The sequence below is a fragment of the Protopterus annectens genome, chromosome 9.part0 (assembly GCF_019279795.1).
Source record: "Protopterus annectens isolate FY-2018-M chromosome 9.part0, PAN1.0, whole genome shotgun sequence".
Taxonomy (NCBI): Eukaryota; Metazoa; Chordata; order Ceratodontiformes; family Protopteridae; genus Protopterus; species Protopterus annectens.
The window spans coordinates 1,637,905,078-1,637,926,513 of NC_056743.1; the positions used below are offsets into that span (position 1 = coordinate 1,637,905,078).

The following is a 21,436-nucleotide window of genomic DNA, read 5'->3' on the forward strand; positions in this document are numbered from 1 at the left end:
CATCCTGTGGATGAGGGACTGCCATTCTCCAATGAAAGTTAGCTTCATGGCACCGATTTTCATAAACTGTCATGCTCCAGAGAGTAAGAGAAAGACAGAGAGAGAGACAGAGAGAGATGGACAGCAGAAAGATTGCCTGCTAGACACAATGTACAGTTGAATCATTTTTCACTGGCCCACGTATTCCCTCACCCACCTCAAGATGATAACATCCCATATTGCCACTCTTTCAACAAATTCATGCTGCCACGCACAAGTCATTTAGTGGTTACTGAGTGTAAGCAGTTGGATAGACATGCATTTCTCATCCTCTACTGCCACACACTGATTTACTCATATTTAATTGCTGTCACTTTGCAGCTAATCAGGCTGCTTTGTTCTCACAGAATTTGGTAATAAATGCTACTTTTGTTGTGTTGTTGGCTCCTCTAGTACATGGACCATGACTCATTCTTAGGTTATTTAAGTTACAGTAGCAGCTTCATCCTTGTACAACCCAGAGACATCTGGAGAGGGTGAGGGTGGGATTTTGGTCTGATAGAATATGGCTTTGATACAGCCTTGCTGTGAGATTAAAATAGTTGTCCACCATTACTAAGCACCTTATTGCACTTTCTCAGTCTGGGTCAGCTAGAGTCCAAAAAATGGCAATGTAAATAGGCTATAACCAGCTCTGAAATATCTACAGGGGTTACATAAGGCACAACTGGTAAACACAGAGGACAGGCTAAGGATTACATTGCAATGAAAGGGAGAATAATGTAAGACAGTGGGCTTGTATTGTGACTGAGAAGTAAATAAACAGCGTGAGGTCTTTAGACACAAGCTATGGCAAAGCAGGTAGGCTGATCCCAGCTCTGACATATAGGTTCATAGGTTCATAGGTTGGTACTAGGCTTTCTGCCCTAGGCCCTATACAAGCCTAGCCATAACAATTCCCTGGCTATTTCTTTCCACCCTATTTACTTCCTGGACCCCTGTCTAGCAGGGTGACTGACATGATCCCCAGGGTAAATTTCCTTTCTCCTATCCATTCAGCAAGGTTCCTTTTGAAGAGGGCCAAAGAGGTGCTCTGCTTGACATGTATGGGCAGTCTATTCCAGAGTCTGGGGAGTCTCTGGGTCAGGAATCTATCCCTCCAGCATGTTTTGTTTATTCTGATGACAAGATTTAGACCCCTGGAGTGTGTGGCTCTGAGGGATTGGGATTTCTTTAAGTGTAGCATGTCCAACAGCTCTGGTTTTGACATGGCCTTGTATGTTAAGCAGAGATCACCTCAGAGTAGACGACATGCGACAGAGTATAGCTGGAGTTTTTTAAGCTGGTCAGCATAGGGAATCTGCTTTAGGCCTGTGATTCTTTTAGTGAGGTATTTCTGCGGCCTTTCCAGTTGTTGCAGATGTCTTGAGAGGTACATACCAAATGGGGCATTGTATTCTATAATGGGTCTAATGACGGATGAGTAAAGTGGGACAATGACCTCCTTTTTTCTGAATGAAAAGCCCTTAGTGATGAGGTATGCCACATAGAAGAATTTCCTGACTGTTGTGGCGATGTGGTTATTGAAGGTAAGACCACTGTCCACCTGTGTCCCTAAGTATCTTATCACACTTTTGGTGATTAGTGTACTGCTACCTATGTGGTAATTCATGGGTACATGTTTTTTCCCAAAGGGGATAACTATACATTTCTTGGCATTGAGCTTGAGCCCATGGCTCTGGCACCAAGCATCTGTTTCTGTAAGGCCCTTTTTTAGAGTATCCACATCATTTGGGGATTCAGTAATGGCTCCCAGTTTGCAGTCATGTGTGAACTTTATTAGACAGAGTCCCTTAGTGTTGGCCTATACTTCAGAGATGTAGATGCCAAACAAGAGAGGTCCCAGGACTGAACCCTGAGGTACTCCACTTGTCTCGAGCTGGATTTGGAGTCAGCTACTTTTACAGTTTGGGTTCTGCCAGTAAGCCAGTTGGCAACCCATCGAGTGACGTAGGGATTAATGCCCAGCTTAGTAAGTTTATCTATGATTCCAGAGTGGGGGATGGTGTCAAAGGCCTTGGCGAGGTCCAGATAGGCTGTGTGGACTGCCTTACCCTCATCCACAGCTCTGGAGACTGATTCGAAGAAGTCAATCAGGTTCAGGAGACAAGATTGGCCCTTCACGAACCCAAACTGGGTGGGGTCCAGTGTTTTAAGGTTACCAATGTCTTTGTTTATAAGTTCCATGATAATATGTTCCATGGCCTTGCAGATCAGGCTCGTCAGACTGATGGGGTGGTAGTTCTTGGGATCCAAGGTGGATCCCCCCTTGTGGAGTGGGATAACTGTAGCTGTGCACCACTCAGTGGGAATGAAGCCTGAGGTGAGGGTATGATTAAACATGACACTTAGGTGAGGTGCGAATTCATTTTGTAGTTCATGTAGTACACAGCCAGGGATGTCATCTGGTCCCATGGATGCTGTATTCTTAGCTTTGAAGAGTGCATTTTTTACCTGTGTGGTCGTTATTACCAGAATTTGGCAATCTTCCAGTATTGAGATGGGCCATTTAGGGGGTGAGAGGGGGGTGAAGTTGACACTGAATCGATCTGCCAAGATATTGGCAATATCCTTGGGATCAGTATATTTAATGCCATTCTGTTGTAGCTCAGAGCAGATCTGAGCATTGCCATTTAGATTCTTAACATAGTTATAGAATGCCTTGTGGTTGTCTTTGGAATCTTTGGCAATTTTATTTTCGTAACTAGCTTTGGAGGATTTTATGAGGGATCTCAGCTTCTTACTGAGGCTGGTAAGGGAGTTTTTTGCATCCTGGGATTTTCCTCTTTTCTGCAACGGTTTCTTCCTTTTGTTGCAAAGTTCCCCGCGGATTGCATACAGTAGAGGGAGGAACAATAGGGGCCATACCAATGGTCAAAAGTAAGTTTGAGAGACAGCCTTACAGAACTATCTGCAAATATAGAGCTGAGTATACTTTTCTGTATTATTCTGTATTATAGAGCTAAATTGTTTGCTTAGATATCTGTTGTGTATATATATATATATATATATATATATATATATATATATATATATATGAAGAGAGAGGGAGAACAGTATATATTTTTTGGCTTTATAAGTTGCACATTCCTCACATCTGTGTTGAAACTTTTTCCCCACCCTCATTTCCTGCCTTGTCTTCAGCTATATAATTAAGATAGTGTTGTGTGTCCTGTTAATTAACAATCTGCATTCAAACTGGAACCCTAGTTTGAGAGACAGCCTTACAGAACTATCTGCAAATATATAGAGCTGAATATACTTTTCTGTATTATTCTGTATTATAGAGCTAAATTGTTTGCTTAGATATCTGTTGTATATATATATATATATATATATATATATATATATATATATAGAGAGAGAGAGAGAGAACAGTATATATTTTTTGGCTTTATAATTTGCACATTCCTCACATCTGTGTTGAAACTGTTGCAGTGCCCACCCCACTGTAGATTTGATCTAAGACACTCCCCCAGGCCCATCTCTTTACCGCATTCTACCTAATTAACCCTTTCTGCACTTGCTTTTAGTCCTTTTTAATTTAATTACAATTTTTCAAACTGTGTGTGGACTAATATTGCTACATATTCAAGTGTGCCAGCTTGCACTGCATGAGAATTGTATTTACTACTGCTTTAGCTACTTTTCTAAAAAAAAAAAAAAATTCTTCTGCTTTTACTGTACTTGTGTTTCTTCCTACTTTATTTTGCTTTTGCATCATCTTAAAAGTACTCAGTTGTATTTATTACTGCTTGGTGTAACTCATTCTAAGCCTTTTAGTTTCAACACTTGGGTTTAAGACCAGTTGTTTTACATTGAGAGGGTTTGTGGTCTGCACTGTAGTGGCAGAACAGGTAGCTTACATCCTTCTAAGTTGGGAACTGCCTATTGAGGGCTCAGTGTCTGTTATTCTAAAAGTGTATTAATTCTGGTTTAAGCACTTGGGCTTTCAGGCCAGTTATTTTACATTAAGAGGGTTCGTGGTCTGCACTCTAGTGGGAGGAGAGACTGGACTCTGCCTTCTGAGCTGGGAATTTCTGGTTAAAGGCTTATAGCGCATGCATATCTGAACTGCTTCTTACTGAAATTGGTACACCTTGTTTGCTGTAGCATAGACTAGATCCAGGCCTGCTGAATCTAGCTTTGTTTGTATAACTTGAGCACTAATCCAGGCATTCTTTAAAGTATTCAATTGTATTTATTACTGCTTGGTAGTAACTTGATTAAAGTGTAGCTTTCATTCTAAGTCTTTTGGATTAAGCACTTGGGCTTCAGACCAGTTGTTTTACATTAGGAAGCTTTGTGGCATACACTGTGGTGGCAGGACAGGTAGCTTTCATCCTTCTAAGTTGGGAACTGCTGATTGAGAGCTCAGTGTCTGTTATTCCTAAAGTGCATTAGTTCTGATTTATGCACCTGGGCTTCAGGCCAGTTATTTTACATTAAGAAGGTTCGTGGTCTGCACTCTTGTGGGAGGAGAGGCTGGACCCTGCCCTTCTGAGCTGGGAATTTCTGGTTAAAGGTTTATAGTGACTGCATATTTGAACTGTTTCTTACTGAAATTGGTACACCTTGTTTGCTGTAGCATAGACTAGATCCAGGCCTGCTGAATCTAGCTTTGTTTGTATGCTTGTTGTTTGTTTGCTTGTTATTTCCCTGGAATGCTAATTCCACCTAAAATGCGGCTTCTCAGCACTTCTGTGGATCCCTAGTGGTATCTGCATTGCTTACTGTACTTATTTCCTTGTTTCACTTGAAAGAAAGTTACTGTTTGTCATTTTTGCATTTAAGTTACCTGTAACACATTGCACTTAAGTTACCTGGCACTTGCTCACTAAAGCAATTATATAAGTCAACATTAAAAATTAAAAGCACTACACCCTCACTCCCCATTGGCCCTTGTTTTCAATTATAAAGGAATTCCCAATATTATTCTTGCATGTCCAAAGGTCAGTTGTCAATCTCCTCTCCGGTCCAGCTGGTGAACCTGGGAATCTTGAGGCAATGTTACAACTGCCTCATGTACACAGACATCCCTCTCCTCCTCCCAGCAAATTCCAACACATGTGAGAGATGCAACCATATAGCCAAACTGGAGGCTAAGCTCTCTCAACTCAGTACTGGCATAACCAGTCAGGAGGAGAAGGAAACCACACTCACTACAATTCCAGTCTCACATAGACCTACCACGACAGCAAACCAAACACATAATCACACAAAAACATACTCGGAGGATCTAAATAAAGATATGCCTAAGCAGTAGAGACCTCCAAAGCAGACACCCAAGCAACCGCTACCCCAAAACAAAACACATGCAACACATATCTCACAAAGCCAGTGTGCTGAACAGTCACAGCCCTTAAGGCTAAACAACACACCTGATAAACTTGTAATAGGTGACTCTATCGTCAGGCACACTGACGTCCCGCTCACCAGGCTGAACAAGGAGAAGGTCACGGTGACCAGCCTGTCGGGCGCTAGGATCCGCCACATAACACAAGAACTCAGGTCACTCCAAGGCAAGTACAAATAAGACTCAGTCATTGTCCATGCTGGTGTGAATGACCTGAGACGTACCTCCCTGGACTACATGAAAAGAGACATAGAGGAGCTATCTGAGCATGTAGCCCAGGCTGGTATGACCCTGACCTTGAGTAGCATCTTACCCTCACCAAGAATGATGCCACAATATGAAGACAAGATGATCAATTTCAACAATTGGCTTAAGTACAGGTGTCATTCAAAGGGGATCCAATGCCTGTCAGCCTGGGATGATATGCTCGACAAGCCACGATGCTTCACTAGGGATGGCTTGCACCTGTCACCCCTGGGCTTTCGGATATTGGCAAAGGCTCTTGCTACCCCCATACTGCCTTTTTTAGGCAAGGCTCAAAAGACAAGCCCACCTCCATAGGTATCACAAGGGATAAGAAACTAAGAGTAATGCTACTCAACGCCAGAAGTCTAAACCTCAAGATGCACACACTTGAAACTCTCCTTAGCATGGAGAACATCGATATCTGTGCAGTAGCAGAAACCTGGTTCAGGGCTCCCGAGAGCACCCCAGCAATACCAGGTTATACCTCATACCATGCTTTTCGGCCACAAAACTTGGACCAAACCACAAAAGGAGGGGGAGTATCGATATTCATCAAGGATAACCACACCTCCAGGTTGGTGGCAAAGCACAAAGCATCAGAGACTATCCATGTGCAACTAACAGTAGGTAAAACTGCCTTCCAGTTTATAGCCTGCTACAGACCACCCTCCCAAACCCAGGAACCCCACTCGGCCTTCCTGAGAACACTGGAAAATATGAAGGTCTCTCCAAACACCATTATATTGGGCGACGTCAACTACCCAAACATAGACTGGGAGCATTACTCTAGCTCCTACACCGTAGCCCAAAGGTTCCTAGAATTCATAAACTCAAATGCTATGGAACAACTTGTTACCACTTCCACAAGAGGGGAAAACATACTGGACCTGATCATCACCAACATGGGGACTCTATGCTCCAGACCAGAAGTGTATCCCTCACTGGTAAGATCAGACCATAAACTGATCTCACTGGATATTCACATCCCGACCCCAGCCCCTGCCCAGAAAATCACAGTGAAAAACTTCTCTAAAGCAAATTTCACACTCCTCAAAACCGAGGTGGAATCCTTCAAAGCCCCCGGGCCTGTGGAAAATACGGCCCAGACCGCAGAATCCTTTATAAATGCCTTCTATGAACACCTTCAGGAATGCATGGATCATGCAATCCCAAATAAAACCAAGACCCAATCCTTCAAAGGCAGACGTCCTGTCTGGTGGACTCCAGCCATAAACAAACTATACAACAGAAGGAGGAAGCTACTACATGATAGAGCAAAATCCCAAAAAGGGAAGGCATCTCTGATCAGTATTAGCAAAAAACTAAGGGCACTCATAAAATTGTCTAAGGCCAGCTTCGAGAGAAAAATTGCACAGGACACTAAGGATAATCACAAGGCTTTCTTTAGTTATGTTAGGAACCTGGGTGGGAATTCCCAGATATGCTCAGAATTAGTCCAAAATGACAAAAAACCCACAGACATTGCCAACATCCTAGCTGACAGGTTCAGCGCAAACCCCCCACCAAAAGGGCAACTATCTATCCCAGGAGAGTGCTGCCCCCCTGACATCTCAGATGCTCAGGTAAGAGCCACCCTCTGCAAAGCAAAAACACAGCATCAATGGGACCAGACGGTATCCTGGCTGCGTCCTACATGAACTCCAAGAAGAGCTAAACCCAAACATAAAACTACTGTTCAATCTCAGCCTTACTACAGGATATGTACCCAAAGAGTGGCGTACAGCAACAGTGGTCCCTCTCCACAAAGGTGGTGCCTCAACGGACCCTGGAAACTATCGCCCCATAAGCCTGACTAGCTTGGTCTGCAAAGCTATGGAAAGGATCATCATGGACCTCATAAATAAAGATATTGGGGACCTACAGACACTGGATCCTACCAAGTTCGGCTTTGTTAAGGGCAGATCCTGCCTCTTAAACCTGGTCGACTTCTTTGAAACAGTCACCAAGGCTATTGACGAAGGGAATGTGGTTCACACAGCCTACCTGGACCTCTCAAAAGCCTTCGATACAATACCCCACTCGGACATTATAGATAAGCTCACCAGCTTAAATATAAACCCCTATGTCACTAGATGGGTTGCAAACTGGCTCAAGGACAGAACCCACATGGTTAGAATTGCTGGAGCCATGTCAGACTCCAAACCAGTTACAAGTGGTGTCCCACAAGGCTCAGTCCTGGGACCTCTCTTGTTCGGTATATATTTCTCGGAGATACAGGCCAACACAGAAGGACTGTGGCTGACCAAGTTCGCAGATGACTGCAAACTGGGCGCCATAATCGACTCTCCAGCCGACACAAGCATCCTCCAAAAGGGCCTCATAGAAACAGACAACTGGTGCCAGAGCCATGGCCTCAAGCTAAATGCCAAAAAGTGTATAGTCGTCCCTTTGGCAAAAACAAAGTGCCCACAAATTACCACATAGGTAGTAATCCATTAAGTACAGAAGAAGCAATTAGGGACCTGGGGACCCAAGTTGATAGCAATCTCTCATTTGACAACCACGTGGCCAAAGTGGTTAGAAAAACATTTTATATAGCCCACCTAATCATGAAGGGATTTACATCTAGATTAGGGGAGGTCATCGTGCCTCTTTACTCATCCCTCATCAGGCCCATAATCAAGTACAATGCCCCTTTTGGAATGTACATTACCAAACACCTGCAGCAACTGGAAAGACCCCAAAAGTACCTCACCATGACTCTTTCTAGCCATATCATTAGCAGAGTCGTTATCTTGCAGACCTCTGACTCCTTTAATAAACTGGCAGCACTACTGCCAATGAAAGAAGCTAGGAAAGGATTTGCAATAGTAATGAACAAGGGGCATCAAAGGTACTCTAACAGCTTCTAGAAATTAAGTCAGTAGATAGCACAAAGAAACTACATCAGGTTGCAAGGCGAGGACAGAAAGATAAAGAAGGTAGTCAGACACCCTTCATATGGGATGCCAGCAGCACCCTGCTCACCAGTCCACAGGACATCAAAGGCAGATGGAAGGAGTGCTTACAGCAGCTTCTGAATGAAGAAAACCCACAGAAGCTGTACTGCCCCAGACAAAGCCTAAGGTGAAAGAAGTGGAGGAGCACACCACAGAAGAAGTAACAACAGCACTAGGGAAAAATGAATCAGTGGAAGCAGCAGGCATAGATGAAGTCACATGAGATATGATACAGATGATGGGTGAGATAGGGAGAAATGCCTCCTGAAGGTACTCGTAGCAGTGTGGAGAGAAAGGCGTATCCCAGATGACTGAAGAATAAGCACACTAGTGCCAGTGTTCAAGAACAAAGGGGACATTCACAAATGTGGGTAGTACAAACTTATCAAACTGTTGTCACATTGCATGAAAGTTCTAGAGAGGGTGATTGATAAACAAATATGCAGAGTATTAGAAAGTAAGATGGGAGATAGTTCAGATTCAGATCAGGATGCAGCACAACTGACTCGATGTTTGCAGTGAGACAGATAGTTGAGAAGAAGCTAGAGATGAGGAAAGAGTCCATCTGTGCATTCCTAGCCTTGGAGAAAGCATATGACAAAGTCCCTATAAGGCTGACTTGGGTAGTCCTGCTGTGGCTCAAAGTCCCAGAAACATTGGTAGAATTAGTGCAAGCTATGTACAAGGACCCAATGACTCAAGTACAAACTGTGTTCATTCTCACAGAGGGGTTTCCATTGTGAGTGGGTGGGCACCAGGGTTCAACTCTGAGCCCACTGCCATTCATACTGGTGATGGTCTATATTAGCAAACAGGTCAAAAGGGGGAGATCAAAAAAGTTGCTGTATGCAGACTGTGTGGTATTACAGGCAGGATCTGAGCAAGAACTTCAGCAAAGGATAGGGGGATGGAATGCAAAACTGAAGGAACAAGGGATAAAACTGATTACAGATAATACAGTTTTAATGGCAAGCAAATGGTGGAGTACCGAAGAAGCTGAGAATTGAGATAGAAGGAATAGTGGAACATGTTAACAGCTTTAGGTATCTGGGATGGGTAGTTGAGGAGAAGGGAAGTCTGAATGAGAGGGTCAAAGCTAGAATCAGAGGGGCTGTAGCCAACTGGTACAGAGTGTCAGGTGTAGTCTATGACACAAGAATGCCAAAGAAGCTGAAACGTAAGGTGTATAAAACAATGGTGTGACCAGTACTACTGTATGGTACAGAAACCTGAGCAGTAAAGGCAGAGCAGCTGAGAAACTAGAGGTGCTAGAGATGAAGTGCCTGAGGCAGGTGGTAGGATGGACACTATGGGACAGATGAAGAAATGAGGATTATAAGAGCAGAAGCCAGCGTAACCCTATTTGCAGAAAAGGTCAAAGAAAACAGACTATGATGCTTTGGACACGTGCAGAAAAGCAGAAGAAAATCTGGTGAAGATGATTTGGGACTGACAGGAAGAAGACAAGAGGAATCAAGGACATCCAGCAAAAAGGTGGATGGATTGTGTGAGAGAAGACCTGTGACAGTCAGGCATAGGTGTCAAAGAAGGTAGGAGAGTGATACTGAACTGAAGGAGATGGTGACAGCTGACACCACACCCGACCCCATGTAGAAAATGGAAAAAGGAGGGTGATGATGATGACGATGATTACTGCCAATATCCCCTTATCCCTTCACATTAATCTGCTCTGCACCACTTTTATTGGAGTCACATGGGTATTTTGATAACTTAATACTAAGCTTGTGATTCTTGCTGTACCATTTCATTTGGAGAAGAATTTCTTTTCTGAGAAGTGAAATTATCAGTGCCATGAATTCCTTACTGCCAGCAATATGGCAATATGGCCAGAAACACATACATAAGCACATAAACACACACACACACACACACACACACACACACACACACACACACACACACACACATGCCAGCAGCCACTTATATATTCTAACTCCAAGATTGCTGGGATACTGCAGTCTCAGTCTGTAAAACATATCTCAGTAATTACACATTAGTTATTGCATAAGAATATCATTCAGTAGTGTATGAAATACAAGCCAGGTGCTTCCAGAAAAGGGGGTCACCCACTCTTCAAAGACATTTCTGCAACTATGTCGTTTTTTAGACAGCAATTTTGACATTTTATAGCATTATGTTTACACCTCTTTTAAATATAACCTCCTCTGTGTTTAGATAATATAACCATTAAATATAAGCTCATCTCTGCTATAAGAGTGCATACAGCACAGAATCGCTGAATGGCCCTCAGCATCCCTATTTTTATGACTGGATTCCTCCTGGGCATATCTTGTCTAAACATTTCCATTTACAAGAGAACCAGCTTGATTTTTTTCTCTTGCACATATTTGGACATATTGGTGATCCTATAATTTGCTCTCCTCAACTATTTGTTTTCTAAATCGTCATTGTTTCACTTTAACTTTTCCAGCTCCATCCTCAAGTGTGCTATTATTTTTTGCTGGTTTATCAGTGTGGAGCTCTGGAAGTCTTCACTTTCTTTGCCAGAGTTTTCTCTGTAGAAATCCAGTCTACCTTCATTGATGCCCCTGCCATACTTACACACCTCTCCTCAGCTACTCCTTGCAGTATCCCCAATATTCTATTGACTCTTTTCCCAGCCAAACCATCATTCTTTCATCCTTCCTCCATTGTATGATTCTGTCTTTGTATTTTCTTGGCATCATCACACAACATACAGTTAAATCCCTGCTTCATGTGTATCCACAAGTGTGATGTACACAGATTATGTTGTCATCACTAGTGAGTTTAATTACATATTCCCATTATTATTATTATTATTATTATTATTATTATTATTATTATTATGGTTTAACATACTTAGCCACAGAAATAAGTACTTTTACATGACACACAAAGCAAACTGAACTTTTTGGGGTTTATATTTCTGTGTTTTATGAGGTGAAACAGTGAGAACTTTTCAAGGCTTTATTTTTCTTCATTAATCAAGTTATGTATGGTAATCAGAAAATATGTTTATGCATGCTGATGTTAATTACAGAAACATCAATTACCTGCAATGTGGAGGGGCCGGAATGGTGATGTCCACAGCAAACTGCGTGGTAAGAGGGGAGTCAGGCAAAAACTCAGTGTCACAGGGTTCGTATCCAAACTTCTGCCACTGACTGCAATAAATATATTTAAGTTATGTTATTTACCAGAAGGAATTATTTCAGTGCTGAAACAAAGTGTGTCAATAAAAGTTTTACAGTTAAGAATTTATATAGATAATTCTGAATATAGTGATGAAGTAAATTACTATATTATTCACCAAATATATGTTTAGTTCTCTGAATGTCTGTTTTTGGACTATCTTTTCTAGGGAGAAGCTGCTTCCAAAGTTTCATGGAACTAATATCAGAATCAGCAATGCAAAAACATGAGATAAAGTTTGTGAATAAGAAGAACATTGAAGCATATCTATGAGTAACATGGGTTATACACGTTGATATAATAAATACTCTGTTATGTTTGAAATGTACTTTACATGACTGTAAGAAGTTACTCATGTAGCTACCTCCACTGCTCAGCTTGCAAAAAACAAAAACAGAAATGTCATTGCTTCAGCGCTGTTCTCTACACTTTCTAAATGCCATATGGTATTTTATTACTCAAATCCACATTTATCTGGCATTCATCTGACATTTTGCATTCTTGTCAAGTTACAACCATTTACGTAAATTATTTGGAAATATACTATATTAATATAAAATGTATGTTTTTTTCTGGAATTGTTTCTTTTTAAGGGAAATAATTATGGGTGATTTTGATCACATGGCAGCTTGAAAGAGCTGGCAGTTAATTTACTAATCAATTTCTAAAACTGTTTCGAAATATTTTTACAAACTAATTTGATCTCACAGTTTTATTCGTTAGTATCTTAGCTGTATACACCACAGAATGGTCACTCATGGTTTCATAATAACACATTTGAATTATATCCAGAGTACACTGGAGACACAGTGTTATACTGTAATCAGTATCTGCAGTTTCAGAGATTGCCGTAGAAAGGTATGCATGCTTGCATAAGTTTGCACATGGTGTGAAACCAGGAACCTTTAAGTCTACTCTGCACGGTGTGGCTTTCTCTACCGTGCTTAAGTCCATTACTTTGCTCAGGGCTAAAAAGCTGCTGGGGCTAAAGTTGCTAAACTTACTAAAGCTCTCTCCTCCCTTCTCTCTCAGACAGAGGATTCTTAGCCTAGCAGAGGATCTGATTTCTTTAATTAGAGGTTCCCAACCCTCTCATCCGGAGGGCTCACAAAAGGCTCAGGCAAGTGCCTCAGAAAAGGGCCCAGGGTTGAGCCAGTCCTCCCCAGTCCTCAGATGAGTCCACTGATGGCTGACACCAGGGAGGAGGCTTAGGAGGAGCTTAGATTCTGATGAAGAAAGATCTATTCCCCGGCCTCCCTCCTGAAGAGTTTTCCTTTGAGAGACATTAGAGAGACATTAGAGAACAGAGAGAATGGCAGGGTCAGGAATTCTCTGATTCCAGAAAGAGATTAAGGACTTTTACATTTACCTCAGCATAGGCCTTTAGCTATACCTCCTGTTTTGAATGTCATTGATGATGTGTACAGGCATGGAAACCTGCCAAATGCCAGACCATATTAAAGCTAAGCTTTAAGAAGCAAAATGGAAAAGCAAAACGGGTTCATTAAGAATTAAAGTTTTAAAGAAAAAAAAAAGAAAGGTAAAAACAAGCAAAGAAAATCTCAAAGTCAACCAACCGCATTTCAGCAGACCGAGATTCACCAAGAATTGGTCTACTCTGACCTGGTCAGACAGATCTCAGAGAGGCAGGAATAGGGCAGGCAGGAGGTAGCATGCCAGAGAGAGAGGGCTAGAGAGGCCACAGACAGCAGCCTCTCAACCAGAGAGGTAGTGCAGGAACTACACAAGCTACCACAGGCACACCAATGACTTCATCTTGACTCCACCCACGAGGCTCCACTAGAAGCACCAATTAAGCACCTTTTCTTTCTTTATTCTCAAAAAAATTGGGCATGCATTACAAGGGACACATGGGACACATGGATAATAGACAAAGGATACAGATTACAGATTCCATTTGCCAAAAAGGAGAAGAGGAGAGGCATGCCAGACCAATCAGAGGGAGGCAGCTTTGAAGCAAATTACCAACTTAATGCAATGAAAAATGAAGAATAAAGAAACTTTTCTCTTTCAGAAGGCCAAGGATTTTACTCCAGATTATTCCTTGTTCCAAGAAAAAGAAAATCAATGGAGGCCTATTCTCGACAGAAATAACCTCCTCAGATTTCTTGCAGTCAGAGCATTATGTCAATTCAGCATTACCCTTTTGGCTTATGCTGTGCGCCCAGAGTTCATTTTAATGCCAATGAATGCATAATTGCACACTGTAGACTCTAGGGATTCAAAAATTCACCCATATCTGGATGACTGCCTATACAAACGGGACACAGCAAGCAAACTTTGTAAGGGACTTGACTATGCCATCCACAGACTGACTATGAATCTATGAACTTGCTTTTAACTCAACATACAGCACTACAGTCCCAGTTCGTGGCAGGAAAGACAATATACTGGCAGACAGCTTAAGCAGAACTACCATGCTAAGACCCAGACATCTCTTTACTCATCACACAATCATGGGGAAGCTCAGAAATAGATCTGTTCGCTTCCCCCCACAATCATCAACTGAGGAAATTCTGCTCAAGGGCATACCACCCAACCCAACCTGCCTTGCAAAGCTGCCTGAGAATACCATAACTACTCAGGATAATAACTCCCAGAGAGTGAAGCATATTATTATGGAAAGTTCGCCGCCTTCGATTTCACACCTGAACAACAAAGGCCTAGATGTGACAGTGATAAATACATGGCATATATACTGGAATATTTGGCAGAATTGTTCCACAATGGCCTGACAAAGGGCCTAGATGTGACAGTGTGATAAACATGGCACATATACTGGAATATTTGGCAGAAATTGTTCCACAATGGCCTGTCTTACTCTTCCATTAAGATATCACCTCCAAGGAAACCACCTCTACCTACTTGGGACCTTAATTTCATGTTGGAAAAGCTAACACTTCCCATCAGGAAGAGTTTCTTTGAGGACCAATCCTATATTTATGCCAAAGGTGGTATCCAGGGTATCTTAGACCTCATCATTCGAGAGCCACAGCCACCACCACAGCCTTCCTAAGAGGGAAATGTTTGGATTTTATTGCATTCCTCCCAAAATTTAGCCTTCCTAGAGGTTCTACATCTCGCACATACTATTAACAAGTGTAGCTTTATAATGGCACTTGCACTAAAATGATGACCAGAGGTGACAATATATCTTGAAATGCCACAGAATCCACATCGAATGTAATAAATGAAGGCAAGGTAACTGGAGAGGGGGAGAAAGCAAAGATGTGGGTGTGAAAAAGCAAGTTAAGTGTTTTGGATACCTTCAGAACATGCAAAGAATTAATAAGAGATTACTTTTTTGACATACCAGAGATGTTGAATTAAGGCATGACCTATCCATACCTGTATTTACATAGTATTTACAGAGCAGTAATTGTAATATTGTAGGATGCTCGTATGGGAAAGTCAACCAGATATAAAGAGGAGAAATTATAAGAGGAATAACAACTGAAGAAAAAAGAAATCTGAAAGTTTTGTAGCGATACAGTTGACAGTTAGAGGTCAAAGCTCCTGTAGACCTAATGAGTTGGCACAGATAAAGTACAAACACTGTGTAATACCCCTGTCGTAATAAAATACTAAAGTGTCTCTGCAAAATGGAAATTGGTTATAGATGGCAAATAAATGGAATTAATAATTAAAAACTGTCAACCTGGCTTTCATTCTATGGAAGGCAATGGAAAAGTTGGGATTATATCAGGCTGGCAGAGCTCCTTAATGCTTATCATTAGGCCAGTGTTAATCAGGATGGCTTCACACAGCTGAGACCAAGAAAAAGGCAAACTAATAAAATCCAAACCAAGAACACACGTAGCTGAAACCTCCAGAAGAAACATCAGGATAATTTAGTTAAAATACAAAAATACTTTATTAAAATACAAAAATTAGTGCTTTTACATTTTTAGTGTTACAACAAGTTAAAAGAGAGACTAGAGGGGGTCCTTGGAAACTGCATTTGGAAGACAGAGAAATCTGGTGGCAGGTATTTTTAAATGCATATTCCCACCAGGACTTAATGACATGCTTTCTATCACTAGTAAATTAAAACTAAGTGTATTTGAAAGATAAATTCCATTGGATTTAAATATAGGATATACATACATTTCTTGCATGATTTTTATAATTTTTATAATCATTATATTTATACATGTTTATTTGTTACTTCAATATAATACACTGTTTATGGATGTTTAGAATATATTTATAACAGTAGCAACAAAAACAAATCTAATAGGGTAATCTATGCTTTTAGTATTTGGCTTCAGGGACAATGACTATTGAATGGTTAATGAGAATAATTAAGTAATCAGCGTGGGCATGGGCTATTTACACTAACTGGCTTCAACAAGGTTTTGTATATAAAGAAGGGTTTTGAGTGTTTAAAACTGTCTGATGATGTCTGGTGATGGTCACCAGATGAAAACGCTAATTTTTGTATTTTAATAAAGTATTTTTGTATTTTAACTAAATTATCCTGACGTTTCTTCTGGAGGTTTCAGCTACGAGTGTTCCTGGTTTGGACTTCACACAGCTGAGGCCTTTTCAGTCCAGTATTGATTTGTCACGTTCCACTTTAATAAAGAAACCAAACACCAAAAGACTTTTGATAACCTTTATTACTTGAACATAGAGAAATAAATACATCAAACTTTATTAAACATAACTTTCCTTCATTGTACATCATCAAAACATCAAATGACTATCCATAAGAGCAGCGAAACACCACTCACCCTTGCTGGATAAGCAGCATCCTCCACCTGCTCACTTAACTTCACACTTCAGGCAGTATTTACCCACTCACCTTCATCCCCAAACCTCATTTCCATCCAAGCCACCAGGTGCAAGCAGACTGCAGAAACCAAACTCTCACTTCCACAATTCCAAACTTCCTTCCTCCAAAAATATACACCAGAGGGGGAACAGAAGAGGGACAAGCCTGTCCCTCTTCTTCACTCATGCACGTCACCCCAGTCAAACACCAAAACTTCGAATAACAAAGGGAGGGTCAGGTGGGCAACAAAATCATGCCAAAATGTGCCTCCCAAAGACATTTCCCACCTCAAAATCCCCTAAGACTCTCCCCCTTTCCATACCTCACTTCCTCCCTTCAGCCTTCCACTAATTAACCCTTCCTTGCCTTCTCCACATGTAACCTGCCTTTTCTACCTAACCTTTCTAACCTCAACCTTCCCATGCCTGCTCATCTAACCATCCCCTCCCCACTAAAGATTTCCCGTGACAAATTTGTCTGTTCTAAACATCATTTGTGATGTTCCACTTTAATAACGAAACCAAACACTAAAAGACTATTGATGTCCTTTATTGCTTGACCATAGAGAAATAAATGCATCAAACTTTATTAAACATAACTTTCCTTCATTGCACATCATCAAAACATCAAATGACCATCCATAAGGGCAATGTAACATCACTCACCCTTGCTGAATAAGCAGCGTCTTCCACCCACTCACTTATCCTCACACTGCAGGCAGCATTCAACCGCTCACCTTTATCCCCAAACCTCATTTCCATCCAAACCATCAGGTGCAAGCAGCATCCAAACACTCGCTTTCACCATCCCAGACTTCCTTCCTCCAAAAATTATACACCAGAGAGGGAACAGAAGAGGGACAAGCCTGTCCCTCTTCTCGATCCACCAACCTGTCTTAGGCTGTTCCTCCTCACAAACTCCAATCTCTGACCAACCCCTCCAAGAATAACCCCAAATTTAAATTAAACAAATCTAAACCAAAATCACTAAGATGGACCCCATCTTCCCTAAACCACATAGGGTCCCTGTCAGCAAACTCATTATGCTGTACAGTGGCCACTCCCACCACCCTTAATTGCTTCGCAAGCCTAAAGTTTACAAACTTCCGCACCCTCTCAACTGCGAAAGACTTTCCAGCATTCCTTCAAATCAAACGAGGAATAATCTCCGACCACACTAAGCACAAACATGGATATAACTTTCTTAGAGTCAAAAAATCCTCCCTAATCTGATAAACCAACTGATGCTTTGGTGTCAAACCCAATTCATTACGTGCCAGGTATACCAGCAGAATCCAAGGCATGCCCACTTGATTGTGAATTGATGTCAGTTCCTGAAACAGACGGTTCCACTTGAGCCCTCTAATGCCATGCCATGATACTTTCTAATGAAACCAGTGTAATCCCAAGTCAGCCCTCCTTGCTGCCCAATACACATATAAGTGGTCTATAATGAAAATCCTTTTGCCTAAAAAAAAAAGGGGGGGGTTTAATACTAGAACAGCAAACACCATCCATCATCTAATAGCCAAAAAAGCATTAGAAGACCACTGCCCCACCCTTTTAATGACTTCACTCGAACTGCCCACTCTCGCCAAACCTGACGCCCTACCCATCCTAAAAGAATGAGTGGAAAATCTCTCCCCATCCAAGCCCATGGTAGTAAAAGCCCTTCTCATAACTAAAATCAAATGTCCCCTGTTATCACTCTACCTCCTTTTGACTGGAAAACTAAATCCTGTGACCTTCCTGTATGAACCACAAACATTCTTCTTGCCCACACCACTGGACAAATCTGCTCCACACTGTCCTTCACCAAAACTATCTGTGTCCCCTTGTCCTCCTAATCACTCTTAGATGACCTTAACCTAATATGAACTGCTCCAGGCAGCAGCATAACATCAGTCCAAACCAATGACCCCAACAACTCCGATACCCTAAATGCCCTGACGTACAGCCACACACTCAATGTTACCCACATGACATGATCCACCGAATCTCCAAATATCCTACCCAAACCCTGTACCAAGACATCTAAAACCCACCTAGTCACCAGCTAATGCTTATCACTGCTCAAACCTTCCTCGCTACCCCATCCTTTTAGCAATTCCCCCACTGTCCAGGATTTAGTAAAATTCTTCAACCTTACGATACAAGCAAACACGCTAATTGCTGCCAAGTGCACTTTAACCAATTTCACTTTCTTACCCTGAACCTTAGCCCCAGCTAAATATCACAACAGCAACTCTTCTGATGATACACATGCCTCCTCTGGTAATTGCATAACAAACCTGACAAATTCATGCCGTGCCCTACCGTAAGCCTTCCTGGTATTCACCACCCAGGACTGCTCCACCAACCTCCTGATCACTGCTGCACAATTCACCATACTTCATCTGGCACCACCACCGCGTCCTCTGCTGCCCTCAAGGCCAACTGCCAAAACCTGGAAAACTGAAAATGAGTTAAAATAAAAATAAAGCAACGAACTGACAACGGCTCAGTGGATTCAAACAGTTTTAATAAAACACATAAGAAGAAGCGCTTTCATGATTTACAACTAATCGCTTCTTCAGACTCCATTCATACAAATCAAACAACTAAATTGAAATGAATACTGACCAATCAGATACCACATCCTATATGAAATCATTAATTAATAACAATTAAAAAATTCTAAGCTTTAAAGCAGTATACAAAAAATAGTAATACAAAAAAAATGTGTCATATAATTAAACCAATAAATTCAATGTTTCAGAGACCTAGCTTTCAGGAAGGGTTTCAGTGAAACTATACCATTTAGCCCTGGTGGTTTATCTGCCTGTAGTTGTAGTATCCATTTCTGCTCTATTTCTTCTACTCTGTTGTTTATATCACCCCCTCTAATGTTTTGTTCAATAATCTCTAGTACCAAAAAATTAAATATATGTTGCGTGTTCTCAGTTAACACGTTTCGCTAAAGCATTAGTATCCTTCTTGTTAGTTATATCTCTTAGATGTTCTAATACGCATTCTTTGAGGCATCTATTGGTTTTCCCTATGTAAAAAATTAAACATTTAGTACAAAAACTGAAGTAAACTAAGTGCTGTGTTTTACAGTCTGCATAGAAATTAATTTCTATATCAAAATTCAAAGTGGGGTGTGAAAAGTAGGTTTACTATACAGCTAGGTACATGCCATGCAGTTCCTGCATGGGAAATGTGCCAATTCTTTGAGATTTTATTAAGCATCTGTTGTTCCTTGTTTTATAACAAAGTTGTCTTTTAAGAGATTTCTTGTTACTAAAACAAAAATGTAGTCTATCATCAATAACCCCATCCAGTTCACTGACTGACCTTAGGATGTTCCATTTTTTTTTCAAAAAACGAGCAAAATCTCCTGATGTTACTAGAACAGGTCACTGGAAATCTAATCATATTAGAATCATTCTTATATGAGTTGTTTTCTATACTAATAGTGCCAGTGAAATAGGGTTTGGCTTTGTCTTTCCTTTCCTGTGACACATACCTAACACTGTTCCTAATATCTTTATCACTGTAACCGCTTTCTTTGAACTCTTCTTTTAATGTTAATATTGCTGTATCTAAGCCTTCGGCTGTATTGTGTAGATGGCTAGCTCTCATAAATTGTCCCTTAATGACATTTTTGCTTACATGCCCTGGGTGCATACTTGTCTTGTGTAGGATGCATTTTCTGTGACTAGGTTTTCTATATACAGAAGTGGTAATGTGTTTATTACTTGGTTTACATAGCTTAACATCCAAAAAAATCAATGGTCTTATAGGAATATTCATATGTAAATCTTAGAAAATAAGTGGTACTATGTACATGTTCAATCAGTTGTTCCAATTCTTCAATAGTACCCCCCATAACAAAAATGCATTATCTACAAAACGTGTATACCATAAAATCTTACTTTGATATTCTTTACCTTGCAATAGATGACTCATTTCCCATGCCACTAATACTAGGTTGGCTTAGCTATTTGCACAGGCTGTGTCACGCCAACCCTTTGTAGATAGAAGTTCTCACTGAAAACAAAAACATTGTTTTCAAGTATAATTTCAAGGAAATCACAAATCAAATTAATTTTGGCAGTATTGTATGTCTTTTTATCATTTAGTAGTTCATTATCTTTTCAATGCCCCAATTATTGGGTATCACCGTGAACAATGATGTAATGTCATGGTGACAAACATATAATTTCTATCTAAATGCAAAATTTTATTATACAATAAATTCAAAAATGCCTTGGTGTCCCTAAGTACAGTCTCACATGACTCTAAAACTGGATGTAGGCATTTCTCAACATAGATCAATACAGCTTCCGTAGCCCACCCTTTACTTGAGACTATAGGTCTCATAGGTGAGCAAGTAATTTTTTATGGACTTTAGGGGGTCCATAAATCATTGGTGTAAGTGGATTTTCTATTTTAAAGTAATCAAACAATTCTTCAGTGATCTGCATGGTTGCCCGTAAGTCAAAAATAAACACTGAAACCCTATCTACAATTGCTCTAACCTGTCTACCAGTAATCGGTGAATACGTATCACTATCATTCAGTAATAGCATCATCTGTTGAATGTAAAATGATTTATCCATCACGACTACCCCACCGCCTTTGTCTGCTGGTCTAATTTCAATACAAGATAATGTTCTCAGCTGTTTTAGTGCCTCAGTTTCCATTGCACTCATATTATGGAACATCACTGGACTATCTCATGCAAACTGTTCTCAAATTTATTTTTCACATACTGTAACAAAAGTTTCTATAATGGAGTGTGGTTTTGGCATAAAAACGCTGGGTTGTTTAAAGGTATTAACATTTCCCATCCCAGTAT

The 21,436-nt window shown here is 40.8% G+C and overlaps 1 protein-coding gene across 1 annotated transcript in view; it reads left to right on the forward strand.

The window, feature by feature from the left end:
• Window positions 1-12,349, forward strand: part of LOC122812216 (adhesion G protein-coupled receptor E1-like) — a 1,201,768-nt gene extending 1,189,419 nt beyond the window's left edge. Inside the window, exon 22 of the mRNA XM_044084558.1 lies at window positions 11,966-12,349. Coding sequence (XP_043940493.1) covers window positions 11,966-11,998 — 33 coding nt within the window. The 3' untranslated portion in view covers window positions 11,999-12,349. The remainder of the gene's footprint in view (window positions 1-11,965) is intronic.
• The last annotated feature ends 9,087 nt before the right edge of the window (window positions 12,350-21,436 follow it).